This window comes from Diospyros lotus, chromosome 7 (assembly GCF_014633365.1).
Source record: "Diospyros lotus cultivar Yz01 chromosome 7, ASM1463336v1, whole genome shotgun sequence".
NCBI classification, from domain to species: Eukaryota; Viridiplantae; Streptophyta; class Magnoliopsida; order Ericales; family Ebenaceae; genus Diospyros; species Diospyros lotus.
The window spans coordinates 23222720-23237978 of NC_068344.1; the positions used below are offsets into that span (position 1 = coordinate 23222720).

Below are 15259 nucleotides of genomic sequence, written 5' to 3' on the forward strand. Positions count from 1 at the left end.
GTGACACCCGGTAGTGGGGATTAGGGTGTCACAACTTCTGTGTCAAAGATCCATCGAATGCCCTTACTGTATATGGGAGAGCAAGAAATGATACTTGAAAGGTTGCTCATTGTTGACACTTGATTGGCAGCACTAACCAATTTTATTCAAGCAATGAGTTCAATGAGGTCACGATATTGTTCAACAATGAGACTGTAGGAGGAAGGGGTTGTTTCAGTATTGTCAGATTTGGAATCCATGTGATGAGCTTTGGGAAAACCATTTAAGGGACCTTTCTTATCCCCTTGAGCATTTGCTCTCTTGAGCTTGAGACAAACGTTGATGGTATAGACTTTGTAACCACAATGATCACACTTAAGATGTTGGTGGCAATTTTCAATGGTATGTCTAACAAGGTTGTAGCGGTCGCATTTGAGATGTGGATTTCTTGGTGAGTAATTCCTGTTGGAATTTGGTGGTCCATGTTTGACAATAAAGGTAGCTACATCTGGTGTTTTCCCAATCACACGTGAAGAGACATTTCGTTGTTTTTCATCTTGAATGACGAGGGAAAATACCTTGTTCAAGGGCGACAAGGGATCCATGAATAAGATCTGCCCTCGAGCTTCGATATAAACATGGTTGAGTTTCATAAGGAATTGAATAGTACGTTGTGTTTGTTGGTAGTCCTGCAACTATTTTTCCATGTTGCCAGTAGTAGATGGAAAATGGCTTAGAGCATCACATGTGTATCCCAAAAGCCCTTTAATTTGGTGTAGTAGTCACCAATGCTCATGTCTCCTTGGACACACTCATGAATCTCTTGGTCAACATGGAAAAGATGTACATTTTGCATGAGAGAAACACTATTTCAATTCTAGCTAGATCTTGGATGCATTGTCATTATACATCACACTTTGAGTAGTGTTAGGTGAAATAGTGTTGAGGATCCAACCTTTGACTTGGAGATTGCAGCGAGTCAATTGTTTGTGTTCTTTAGTGGATGTTGCTGAGCGCTCTGTGATGGATCTGTCTACAAAACCATCCTTGTTCTTGGTGGTGAGAGCCATAAGCATGGCATAGCTCCAAAGAGGATAGTTGTTCTGTGTCAATTGTTAAGGCACAAGAACGAAACCTGGTTGGTCAGAGTGATGGAGATAAAATGGATCACTCGGTTCATCGTACATGTTGTAAGAAGTACATGTTGTAAGAAGACGTAGTTGACTTTGAAGTTTCTTCGTTCTTTGCCATGGGATCTGAAAGGAATGAATGCTTGGAGTTAAGTAGGCTATGGAGATTTCATAGCTCTGAAGTAGAAATGGTTGCGACGGTTTAGATCTAAAGTGGTGAGATCTGAAAATGGTGAGGTCCATAGCGACTGTGGGTGAGTCGAATTTGATCGGTGGCAGCTGGATCTGAGCAAGGTGAGGCTGGATTTGAGCAATGGTGATGTTGACGACGACAACAGTGGTCGAGTCTGGGTGATGAAGGATGACAGCGACGATGCAGATCTGGGCGATCGACGATGACCCAGATCCATTGAGAAATGATCGTGATTGTGGCTGGATCTGGAGTCCCTGACGGTTGTAGTGATGGGAGGGACGATCATAAAAATTTTTAGATTTGGCGAAGGCCTCAGCTTTGATGGATGAAGGACGACAAAGCAGTCGGCAACGGACAGAGCGATGTTTGTCGAATTTGGAGATGGTGATGCATATCTGAGTAGGGTGGCTAGAAAGGAAGCAGATCTAAGGGATCTACAACTGTCGGTAGCTACTGTGAAGGAGGGAAGTGATGGTCTGCGACTCCGATTGTGGTGTGACGGTCAACTTTTGACGACCTGCACGTTGGTTCGTCTTCTTCTTTTAGCAATTTTTGTGCACAACAACCTTCGATACTTCTGTTCGCTTATAGTGGTTGAGGTTTGAGTTGCACGCCGGGGGAGGGGGGGAGGCAGTAGTGCTGAGCTGCTTTGGGCGGCCGCGTAGATCTGGAAAAAGATGTAGCTAGCAAGGCCTTCGAGAGGAACTACTTTAATTTATTTCCGTAGTTGAACCTTAAAGAGAAAAATCAATGGACTTTGCTTTTCTAGAATAGAGAATTGAATTAGAAAATTGAGTTGGGGGGGGGGGGGTCAATGCCCATTATGATGCACTATGATGGTGGTGGAGAAAAGAAAAGGTGGGGCAATACCCACTATGATGCACTATAATGGTGGGGACCGTGCTACATGTACCGAGAATATATACAAATTCGATGACCGAATCAAACTTTATTCGATGATGAAGTCCGGACTTCATCCAATGATAAAGCCTGGACTTCATTGCCCAAACTTCATCCTGGATGAACCTCGATCGGGCTTAATTCATAAAGCCTAATCAGGCTTAATTAGCGAATTAAGCTCGATCGGGCTTAATTCATAAAGCATAACTAGGCTTCATCCAGGATGAAGCTTGGGGCTTCATCCAGAGGCGACAACGACAAGGTGATGAGATGGTGCAGCGGCGGTTGGCACGAGGCGCTACGACGAGGCGACGACAGGATGTAGTGGTGATGGCGTGAGGCGCTGAAACGGGCTGATGACAGGATGCATCGACGGTTGGTGAGGCGCGTTTCAAGGCGACGCAGGGTGAGATGAAGGCGATGAGGTGTGTTGAAAGGCGATGTGAAGGCGACGAGGTGCGTCGTGAGGCGACGCAGGGCGACGATGAGTTGATGCGGAGCTTGTTGGAGGCGGTTATGGATGAGAAGAGAAGAGACAATCAAGGACAGGGTGGTGAATTTGTAAATTGGATGAGAACATTTTTGTGATTTGGCATCTTTGATCATTCTAGATAACCTATTTATTTGTACAAATAGCATTTTCCATAATGGTGGTGGAGAAAAGAAAATGTGGGAAAAGGTGGGGCAGCTTGGTGGTTGATTTTCTTTGGATATGTGCAGATACAAGCTCTGTCTGATATCATGTAAGATTTCCTCTTAAGGAGAAATTTTTGTTTGTTTTGATTGAATGTACAATAGCTAATTTATGCACAAAGGGAAGGATAAAATTTTCCTAAATAATAGCAACCTACCTAACTAATAGCTTGACCTAGGAAAGTAATAAGTAAAAAATATACAGAGATAATCAAGGAGTAATTAGATAGGATCTTGATTCTCAACATTTGTGCTTTGTTCTTTGGTTAGTTGCGACCATAATGTATTCTCCAACAAAAAAATTATAAGGCAAATTTTCGTTCTAACTCCCCTACCCACATTTGCAACTGCTTATTTATTAACAGTTGCAGTTTTATTTATTATTATCATTATGATTATAATTAATAATATTATTTAAAGGCAAATTTCAGTGTTTTTTAAAGAAGCAGAAAAAAGAAAAATCAACAGAATGACACATGTTGCACAAAATTCAAACAACATGAAATTGTTTCAGTGCACAATAGTATACATTTATATATAAAATATATAGTATTGTGAGTTTGTGTACAACGTTTTGATTTTGCTTTAATTAGCTGCTTGGGAGGTGGTAGAAGGCCTTCATGGAATTTTGGGTTACGTCATTTCTAGCAAGACTGCCATACTTAGTCAATTTAAAATTCCATTTGTGGATTTTTGGGGTAAGAAAAGATGCGATTAAGACATGTTGTGACCCAAAATTTAGGGTCACATGTCTGATACACGCACAAACGTTGTGAAAGGAGTTTGTGAAGGATCCATGCACGTCTGGCTGTCTGAATTAGGCTTGCATGTGACCAGCTAGCCTCCATTGATTTGAGACCATAAACTGAATACATTGCCGTAATGAGCGTATTTAAAGCACATGACCCACGCTCTATTTTGCGTTAATTAGGTAGATACAAAATACTTGATTTTTCATACATGAGCAATCTTATCATTTTTAGAAGTATTCACACTGTGTCATACCCGACTTACCCATGCAACTCGCATGTTCATTCAAACTTCGCCACATAGGGGTGTGCACGGTTCGATGTGGTCGATTTTTGACATTTTTAGTACGTCAAATTGCTTGTACAATTTTTCTGTCAAACTAGACCACGTGGTCTGATTTGATGTGTAGAAATCGCACCGAACTGCACAACAAAATGCAGTGCGATTCGGTGCGGTTTTTGCGGTTTGCCCAAAACATCTGAAATATTAATCCATCTATTTTCGTAGTACGATTTTCACGATTTCATAAATTGTTTCATCAACCATTTAGCCTATGAACCAAAATAAATAAAAGATTGAATATAAATCTGTTTAAACAGATTAAACAATCTGTCAACAAACAATCCGTTTAAACAGATTGTTTGTTTAATACTGTTTATATACAAGTTTAGTACTGTTTACAATCTGTTTAATATTGTATATAAACAATCTGTTTATATACAAACAGATTGTTTATATATAAACATCATGAATATATAAGTTGTTTCATTATTTTTAAAATATATTGTTATTATAAACAGGTTATTATTTCTTAATTTTTTTATTATTACATTATACTCTGACGATTCGATTTAAACCAAACTAAGAAATTTTCAAACCACAAACCACACGGTTTAAGGATTTCTCAAATCATGCCGGACCGCCCCCTCAAAACACCGTGCTATGCAGTTCGGTTCGGTTGGTTTTCACAATTTGTCAATTTTTTTGAACACTCCTAACGCCACATGATCGTGTGTATTTTGCATGTTTATGAACATCCATGACAACCATTTTTTAACCAATCAATCCATTTTATAGGATGACCTAAAAAATTTATTTTCCTTGATGCAATTAAATGATTGCATAGTAGAAATACTTGCGACAAATTTGTTTTGTGCACTAATGTTGGGGATTTGTCATTGAGCAAAACCATTCAAAGTGAGATGCGAGGATGCTCTTTATGCGATCTCTGTGCACAATGGCGGATCTAAGGGGGGCAGGCATGGGCTGCAGTCCATGCTAGCCTCAGCCTTCTTTCAAATTTTTCCTGAGATTTGGACTATTTTGGAAGGGAAGGGGGCTAAAATCACTTATGGATCTAGGGGCAATCCTCCCCGGCCCAGATCCATCCCTGGATCCACCCCTGTCTGTGCAGTGGTGTATACAAGTAGATGCTCGCTGATGGATCATCCAGATTGTGGATGAATATCCTATGTGATTTCAGTTGGTTGTGGTTGGAAAATCTTTGATTAGGATATGCATAATCGAAAAAGAGTTTCTGATGTCGGAAGGAGTTCTGAAGTGTTATCTCGATTACATTATACTAGATCTAGTATAGTTATTGAGTTCTATGAGTTTAATTAGTCTATGACTCTCACTCGGTCAGGATGTTAATCAATGAAAAGATTAAAGTGTGCGATAATAAAAAAGTCTTAATAAGTTCATCCAAAGTATAGACTTCATTGCCACTAGGATTGTCCCGAGTCCTACGTAGGGGATACTCAGGATCTTTTAGAATACTTTAAGGAGATGAAAAGATCATCTTCATAGATTAAAACGTTTAATTAGGGTCAATGAATTGATGCACCTAATTGTTACATCGTTATGAACCTAGAAAGTCACATACATATTGAGCAATGCGTTGGATTAGTGAATAGTTGTAGGCACAAATGGTTAATAGTTCTCGACAAATGGTCGACAGTTTTTGAGAGAAGGATTAATCCCGTGTGCTTCTGTTTTCTATCACTTCTCTCTATCACAACGTTAAATGTTCTGATGGGTGCCTCTTGCAGGCATTAAATAGGAGAAATAAATAAGAGAGAGAGAAAGAGAGAGAGAGAGAGAGAGAAGACATTTAAAAAAGAGAAGAAGCATGTAGAAGAATACAGAAGCAATCGAGCAAGAGCCTAGGAGAAAGTGAGCAGCCGTTCTCTCATTTCTACTTCCTTCTTCCTTCTGCTCTTTGGTTTTCTAGTCTTCTTTTTCTTGCTTGAAGAAATCGATCGGTCTCCTTTTCCTTTACTCCCCTTCTACTTCATTTGATTCTTGGTTGTGCGACAACCGAAAGCAAAGTAAAAGAACCACATCATAACTTTTGTTCACCTTTGTTGAGATGGTCCTAGCACAGGTTCGATGAAGAGTTTTGATGTAGCTTAGGCGTGGATGGACTTGGTCTTCCACATTTGAGGAGGCAGGTTGGTTACTCAGAGTTTGTAGGTACGAGAGCAGCTTGAGGTGGTTTGGAGGAAACTAGAAGCTCTGGTTCAAGCTGAATCAGACAACCAACAAGAACATCCATCGAGGTATATTTTCTAAACGCCATATGAATAATTTTTGTTTTTCATATGCATATAGATGTTTAATATCGAATTTTATAAGGGTTTGTTTTTACTTCCATTGTTGTGTTGTGCTGTGTTGTGTTGTGTTTTTAATTTTGGAAAAGTTTTAAAACTAACATGTCCTTACATAGACCCAATAGACGCACCAAATGTTTGCTTTTGTCAGATTGTATAATCTATCCCTTTCAGAAACCACCAACCCCAAGGACCATGTGGAGCCGACTAACCAGTCAATGCTGCTGGCTAATGACAGCCCTGCGCTACCCAGGCGATTAACATGCTCCTTTTGTACCCTTACTGGACATGAAACGCGGGTATGACTTTTTAAGTAATCACCGAAATTTCAATGTAACTTAAAAACAATATAAAAGTTTTATATATCTTTTTTGTATTATATATTGTACAACCTATTAATTCCAAGTATGATTAATTAGCTGCATCTTAATCATTGTGATGGTTCCTATTCCCAATAACATCGTCTTTCTGCCTGAGGGACAGTTGCAAACTTGTTCTAAACTCCACACCTACGTTGGCTTCATTAATTTCTCTGGTGGATTTACATAGAATTGCTATTCCTAAATTTGCGAAAGCTACACTTATCCTTTAATATTTTTGAAAAAAATTTCAAATTGCCCCCTCCCAATTTGTAAAAAAAAAAATGCATATAAACTATAATGTTTAAAAAACTTTTCAAAATTGCCCTTTGAATTATAATACATGTGTCAATTTATAAAAAGAAAAATGTTATGAGTAACTAAAGAGAGAAGAAGTTAACTGAATAATTCATCATCTTTGAATTACACATATTTTTAAATTAATTAACACCATCTGTATCAGAAAAGAGTGTTCAAACTAAAATATCAAACTTTAAGGACTTTCAAACCCATTTTAAGACTACAAATTACCCAAATCATAAAGGATGTAAACTTAAAAGATATCAATTTCCATTTCTGGGTTTATGTATAGTGTATCCACTGCCTAGTAAAGATCATTTGTAAGATTTCCTCAGGCTGTTTCGTAGTTGCTTCCCTCTTTCTCTTCCATCACGATAAAAACGTTATTGAGGAAAATTTGGCTAGATTCACAGTGCATTGCCATTTTCAAACTTTAAATCCATTGTATGGTTATTTACCTCTTTATCTTTCTATTGATCTGTCAAATATTTTCATGGGTGTAGTGGTGTCAATTGTTCACCGTAGCAACTGCTAATTGTTCATGGCAGTGACATCTATTCTTTCTCCCTCTCTTATCTACGATAAACCTTTTCATCCTTTAGGTTCAGTGTTGTTTTTCTCTTTTTAAATAACTCAGTGGTTGCCAACAACCACCGGTTTTCTTTTTCTTTTTTTTTTTTTCTAAATAAGAGGAAAGATGAGGGAGAAAGGAAAGAAAAGAAATAGAATAAAGAGTAAAATCGTTATTTTATCTCTTCGTTTACAAAGATGAGAGGTTATTACTATTTTTAAAATATGGAAAGTGGTTCTTACACTTACGTCAAACGTCAAGGGTAGTTATTGCAATTTTTATATTAATATTAATCTCAAATTTATCATTAAGTTATATTAAAGATATTTAAATTAATATTTTTTTATTTTTTATTTATGTTATTGAAATATTAAGTCACATTAAATCTATGAAATGATAGAAAGAACTTAAAGAAATTTGTAAACTTATGAAATTTTATTAGTTGTTTAAGAGACTTTAAAATGAATAAATAAAATGAGCTCAGAAAAAATTATACATTCTCTCCATAGATTTTAATGTGATTGGAATGAGTTTAAAATCACATTGATTCTACGAAAGTGAGAAATAAGATTATACTCATTAAATGAATTTATTTGCACACATAAAATTCTGCAAATTATATGGAATCTATTTAAATTAATTTTACAAGTTTATTTCAATATGCATGTAACAGAAATGGAAAAATAAAAGGAATTTATTTAAATTAATGTCAATGGGAAAATAAAAAAAACAACACTCTGTCACTAAATTCTTCGCCTTCAACTACACCAAGAGCAAATGTACAAGGCATGGGCACTTAAACTAGTGTGTGTGTATATATATATATATATATATGACACCGACACCCTCGTCAATCAATTAATTCGGCTATGCATGCAAGCATTTGTAGTCAAATTTGGTATCATGCAAATTAAAGACTCTTGCAACACATGAATATGAATATTATAGGCTAAAGGCATACCCAATCCCCTCACCTTTCACCATTTAACTATTTTGCCCCCTTAACTTAAACAAGGACCTATTAGCCCCTTCACCTCTCAATTTTAAACCTATTATATACATCAACTACTAATTTTGTAATAGTTACATACCTTAGTGCAGCAAGCATTGGTGCGTGAGTTGCACATGCCATTTGATGTGGCCCTACATTGACCAAGCCAATGGAAGTGTGCCACTTATCTCGATCTGCATGAGAAGAAGAGGGTTGGCTGGCGACAGCGACTAAACGACAGAGAAATAGCGAGGGCGAGAGATACAGAGAGAGAGAGATACAGAGAGAGTGAGAGCGAGAGATACAGATAGATGCGAGAGCGAGAGATACAGATAGAGAGATAGCGAGAGCGAGAGAGAGAGGAAGAAGACAACGTATCCTGTGCGAACAACATATCCTGTGCGAAACGTCAAACGTCAAGAGAAAGGTAGAGAGAGGAAGAAGACGACGTAATGGGAAGATAAGATGGACTTACCACAACACCAAACAACGTATCCTGTGCGAACAAAGCAGCTAAAAAAATAAACAACGAGAAGAGGATCAGGTTGCCAAAGCAATACTAACAGAGACACCAAAGCCGCTTGACGAAGCTAAAAATTGACCATCGATTATCAATACACATGCCAAGCTTGGTGAAAGAACTTCACTGTATATCCATCAAGACCGGTGGCTTTATCATCACCCATCCCAAACAGAGCCTATCAGTTGAATCTTCAAGTTTATTTTTGTTATGGTTTAATTAGTTATTTGAGGCGTTGCTGAATTTTGTTGCTTTTATGTCCACTACACTGCTCTTTATTTGGGATGGTTACTAGTTATGGTTGTATCCTTTATACTTTTAATAGGATATTTGGGTGTGAAACTCCAAAGATTTTCAGCTTATATAGTCAATGGCTAGCCGCACTTATTTTATACAAAGGAAAAAGAGCTGCATGCGTTTCACAAAATACAAACTTTTTCACTCATTTTCTCTTTGTTTGCTAATATTGTCACATCACCTGGTATGGGACAGAGGTTTGGTCGTTGAAGATAGTGTTGGGTGGAATGACTTCTATATTCCTCAACATCATATCTTAAACGAGAGAAAATAAAGAATTCATGATGATTTTATGTGGTTCGATTTTAATGTATATTGATGATACTGGACCGATCACCGAGATCTGCCTCAAAGTAAGTACCTGTAAGGGTAGGGCCTTTAATTTCTTGGGAGAACTCCAACGCTCAAGTTAGTAGAAGAACAATGCCCGAAATGAAAAATCACACAGTAGTCAGATGATCCATACCTGTAGAAGTTGATCGCTATTTAAAGATGGCGTAGAACATACTCTAAAGAGATAAGATAACTTCTGAATAATGGAGATAATCTCGGAGACCGAGTCAACCTCATTCAAAATCAAATATGGGTTGAAGATCTAGATGACACGTGGCGCTTTTTGAGAGTGCCACGTGGCGGCACCAGGTTGGTATACTTCGAGGGTACTAGTATAGTAATTTTGCCCTTAGTAAAATATCCCCTCATCATATATATTCGTACAAATCCACTAAAAAAAATCATTCAGGAAATGGTTTTGATGCAATAAATTATGAAGCGTCCCATGCAAAAGTACACACACTTGGTCTGGTCCTTAAATAACCTTGGCAAGTTACCAAAGACGAACACTAGCAGATAGCAACTGCTTGAATGCATAGAGATTTGAGAACCCTAGCAGATAGCAACTACTTGAAGATTGGATAGATAATTAAAGAGAGGTTTTGGTCAGTACGTACTCTCTTCAATAAGTATTTCATGACCTTTCCAAAATTTTCTCGAAGAATATGTATGGATGTGCCTCTATTTCTATTAATTAAATGGATATGGATGATTCAGTGTCTTGCTTATTTTTCGGAAAAGTGCTGATTATTAGCTGTGTTATGTTCAGTTTAGGGTAAGACTAGCTCTTCTAATTAATCTGCTCATTTGGTATGTCGAAATACCCATGAAGATATATACAGGGCTGCTACTAGCTCTTTGGCTCAGCAGATTTGAGTTTCTTTTTTTTTTTTTATTTTTTATTTCCTGAGTTTTTTTCTTTGTGCTAGGTGTGAAGATTGTGTGTTTTTTTTTACTAATAATTAAATTAACCCATAAAAGGTCTGCTAACATCAACTTGGAACACGAATCACAACAAGAATAGAGAAAGCAAGATCTACCAATTTATAACATCCAAATAATTATTGATTAAAAAGGGAGATTTGCAAACATCAAATTACGTTTCTTTTGAGCCTCTAGTTCTCTTTTGCACCTTGACAATTAGTTTGATGATGGCATTGTTATCTGTAGTGATGGAATTTTGATATTGAGTCTTTTATTTTGTGTGATGTTTCCTGAGCCGATAGGAAATCAAGATATTAGTAGTATGGCTTGGACATTGAAAGTTAATTTTCTCTCCATCATATGATATTATTGGTTTTATGTCTATTCACAATCCTCATTGTTTCAATCAGTAGATAATCTCCTTTTAATTTTAGTCATTTCATCCCCAAAATCATTATCTTGAAACTCTTAGATCTATATACACATAAACCAACAAAAACATATAAAAATTCGAAAAAAGTGTTGGGATCCAATAAGTTTCCCAAATCTAGTTAGATTTTTGTGAACTTTTAGTGTTTCCAATAAATTTTAATATTTATTTGAATTAACAGGAAATTGTCAAATCACTCGGTGTCTCAAACCCACAGGGTTGATATAAGAGCCTCAAAAAAATCTATTGTCATAAATTATTGGATACAGTAAGATTATTTGCTTGTTACTATAATTATACAATAATAATTATGATAAAATGGCCCGCACATAGTATTATACATCGAGACACCTTCAGTAGTATAAGTAAGCATTTGATCTGTAAATTATTTTTAGGGCTTAGTGATTTCTCCACCTGTGCTATTACAACTAAAACCTATTAATCGGAGACCTCAAATGATGTGATTGCTTACCCTTTTCTAAAGAAGACTTCTTTGTGTGAATATACTGTCAAATTGCTCAAGTACCCGGCTCATGCATTTTTTCAAAGAAAAGAAACTATACCTATATAACTAAAAAGAAATAGTGAAAAGAAAAAGAAGTATGAGTATTTTGGGTCTTATTATTTACAAAGTAATTTTTTATGTTAATCACAAAGAAAATACCTACTCAATATAGTTCGACATTGTACTGAGTAAATTAAAAAGAAAAGTTATTTGAAGAGAAGACAAAACTACATAAAGAAGGTTTGAGACAAGTTGTGGGTCAAAAATTGTTGCCCAAAAAACTTGAATAATGCTAGGATCGGAGTACTGTCATCACTCATGACTCCTATTATTACTCATGTCTCACAAAAGCTTGTGGTACAATTCTTTGTAGCTATATCTTAAATTCTGTTGAGTTTGAATATGTAATATTCTCTGATGTACAATGAAAATGACAAGGCAAATAATTTAAACACCATGGTACCATACTTCATTATCACGATTAACTCCCCCCCTTCCCCCCCCCCCCCCCCCCCCCCCTCTCTCTCTCTCTCTCTCTCTTGTGATATTAATTGTTAAAGCTCCATGAAAATATTAATTAACTTCAAGTTCGGGTCACGGCGACCAGCAAAAACCCCAACTGGCTGGGGCTGGGCTGACCAGATTGCCATCATCCTGATAGAACACTTGTTGCTGCCACTGTTGAAGAGATGGTGAGACATCCATGCAAGCCAAGGGCGTTGGATGATCAGTTTGGTGATGGCTCCGCATGCTAGCTATCACTGCCTGTGTCTTAGCCAGCTGTACTTGCAGCTCGCTGACTTGCTTCTGGAGCTGGCAGATGGTGCCGGTGCAGCCGTACACCGGATCCCTCATCCTGGCATTCGCTTCGTAAACCATGCTGCTCACTGCATCTGCTCTATGACACTCTGGAATTTCCTGCAAAAATACATTAAAACATTTTACTAGTTTAAGATTTGGGGTTTAATATTTAGTGATTATTTGTGTCTAATATTCGACTGGGGCACATTAAGAAAAGGCCACGACTTGTATCTAATCGGACTTGGCTGTTGATTGAAATTTCTTGATGACTAAAGTTTTGTGCTAAATTTCTTTTACAGAATTACCTGGCTGGTTGGTTAATGATCATAAATTAATGCATTAAAGGAAAAATACCCTCTAAAATAGTTCATAAATAAATACATAAATAGGGTAAATCATTGACATTTTTAAAAATTGTAATGTATATATATTTTTTATAAGTAAGATTATATATTACTCCAAACCTAATGAGAAACAATTGATCAGACGACCTTAAACTCCCTATCATCTACCACTAACCAACCTATAACTTTAGTGGCAATAAAATTGTACAATGATGTCATTTTCCCACTGGAAGACATGCAACTAAAGGAAATTAAATGGGTAATTTTACTGAGAAAAAAAACAAAGAAAAAGAAATGGTTGATTTCCACTTTGAAAGACAATTACTCACACACACACACACACACACACACATACCTGGAGAATCTTGATGATATTGCTTGATCCAAAGACTCTATGGGCAATGGCAAACTTGAGTGGATCGTTGGGTGGAAAGTAGGGCGCCAGAATGCATTGCTCAACGCACCGCCGCCGGAGAACCTTGCATGCGGCGCACGGCCTCACAATCGTCACTGTAGATGGGGCAGAAGAAGAAGCATAGCAAGTTCTATTAGGAAGAGAGGAAGGCGAGAAGGGACTGCTAGTCATTGATTCAACGATAATTAGAGAGAGAGAGAGGAAGAGGACTACTGTTGTTGGGTTTGAGGTGTAGAGAGAGAGAGAGAGAGGGGGGGGGGGGGGGGGTATATATAGAGAGAGAGAGAGGGGGGGGGGGGGGGGGGGTGTTGGTTGGTGAAGAGAGGTTCATGGTGAGAATGTTAGCACTCAGTCAACACATTGACGAAATAGGTGAGACGATGAATTAAAGGGCAGGCGTTCCATGTGAGGTTTTGAAAATTTCTGCGAAAATGACATATATAATTTACATCTTTGTTTCTATTGAATGAATTTAATAAAAAAAATTAAATTTATTAATAATTCTAAAATTACGTGTTTGAAATGAAATTCAAAATAACTAAATTAAATACCATCAAAATAAGTAAATTTTGGCAAATAAATTTCTCATTTTGTCTACAAATAAATTTTATGAACAAAAATGATACTTCTTAACAAAAAATTTTCAAAAAATTTAAAAAAAAAATAAATGAAATATTTGGACTTTGGTGAATTTTAATTGAGTTTCATAATTTAAGGTACCAAATATGAATATGAAAATTCATTAAGTAGTATCGAAGCCAATTACCAAACAAGTGGTTTTAAATTTAATTGCCTAACTAGTTTTGGTATATACATCATCCCCAAATTCAAGATGTTGAATAATAAGTCTCACGGATGATAATGAAGTGTTATATAATATATTTTTTTGGTGTCATATACGAAAGGAGATTCAGAACATTAAGTCAACATTATGCATCATCCCCAAATTCTAAATTCGTATGTTAAAGTTTTTTTATAACATACTGAAATTCTTATACTCAATTCATCCATATGTATATATATGTGTATGAAGTGGGTTTACCTCTTTATATTTCTAAATTATTGAAAATTTTATTTATCTTTTTTTTTTTTTTATCCAAACAGTATTTATCTTTTTTCTGTTTTTTATTTTTTATTTTCTCTCCTATTTTAATTCAGTTTACTTAATTGTCTTCACGTTTTTCTTATTTCAGAGGGATAAATATTAGAATATATAGTAATTTATACACAAAATAAAAGGGGATGGACAATTTTAAAAGTTAAAGGGCAGGGGGAGAGGTGGGGAATTGCCTACCCTCAGTTAGCTGTAGATCTGCCCCTATTGTGATATACTTGAATTAACAAAGACAACATAAAAAGTAGAAATAATCTCAATCCTAAGATAAATAGTCAACATTGCACAAATCTTTTTAAGTCTTTACAACTCGTCACAGGTAACTTGCATGTTACACATGTCCTTTTAAGGGCAAATTATCCTAAAGGGCTTGTGGATTAGGTTAATTGCACAAAGACCCTTTCGATTTTAAATATGTACCTAAACCTTCAAGCGATTTTCATTTTTACCTACCACACACACACACACTCACTGCAATACCCCAAGTCAAAATAATTAAGTAATTTATTGAAATATCTCATATTTCGTGATGTTAGAAGAATCAAATTTAAAGATCTAGAAGACAGTTTAATTATTTTAAACAACCGAATAAATGGAAGGGAGAACCCCAGAACATAAATATCAAAGAAAAATGGTAGGACATTGACAAACGTCTTGATATGAGATTTATGACGCTAAAAAAAATTAAAGTGGGGATAATTTATAGTACAGCTAAAATATAGCTTGAAAAATTGAATAATCGTAAGGAATTTTCGAAAAACCAACGGAATCCTAAGGTGGCTCCAATTTTATGTAAGGATCTACTCTGAAATAGTTTTGGGATGAAACAAGGGTCCTGTAAGAACACCAGGGTAAAAAACATGCTTGTCGAGTAACTGGGTTATTAATCTTAGATTTTAAGTATCTCAATGATTATTAATTCTATAACACTCCACTTTCTCGGGTGTGTTATAACTTAGGATAATTATGGGATAATAAATTTTTTATATTTAAAACTATGACTAAACCATATTATTACTCATATCCATCTCAAAATTTTAATATATTTATCTCGAAAGAAAATTATCATAAACATCAAATATGGAAGCTAGAATCCAA

The 15259-nt window shown here is 36.2% G+C and overlaps 1 protein-coding gene across 1 annotated transcript; it reads right to left on the reverse strand.

The window, feature by feature from the left end:
• Nucleotides 1–12018: 12018 nt before the first annotated feature.
• LOC127806383 (LOB domain-containing protein 24-like) lies at nt 12019–13270 on the reverse strand. Its single transcript, XM_052343629.1, has 2 exons — nt 12988–13270; nt 12019–12405 (listed from the first exon to the last, which is right to left on the reverse strand). The coding sequence occupies exons 1-2, from the start codon at nt 13216–13218 to the stop codon at nt 12082–12084; spliced, it is 555 nt and encodes a 184-aa protein (XP_052199589.1). The 5' UTR covers nt 13219–13270; the 3' UTR covers nt 12019–12081.
• Between the last annotated feature and the right edge of the window lie 1989 nt (nt 13271–15259).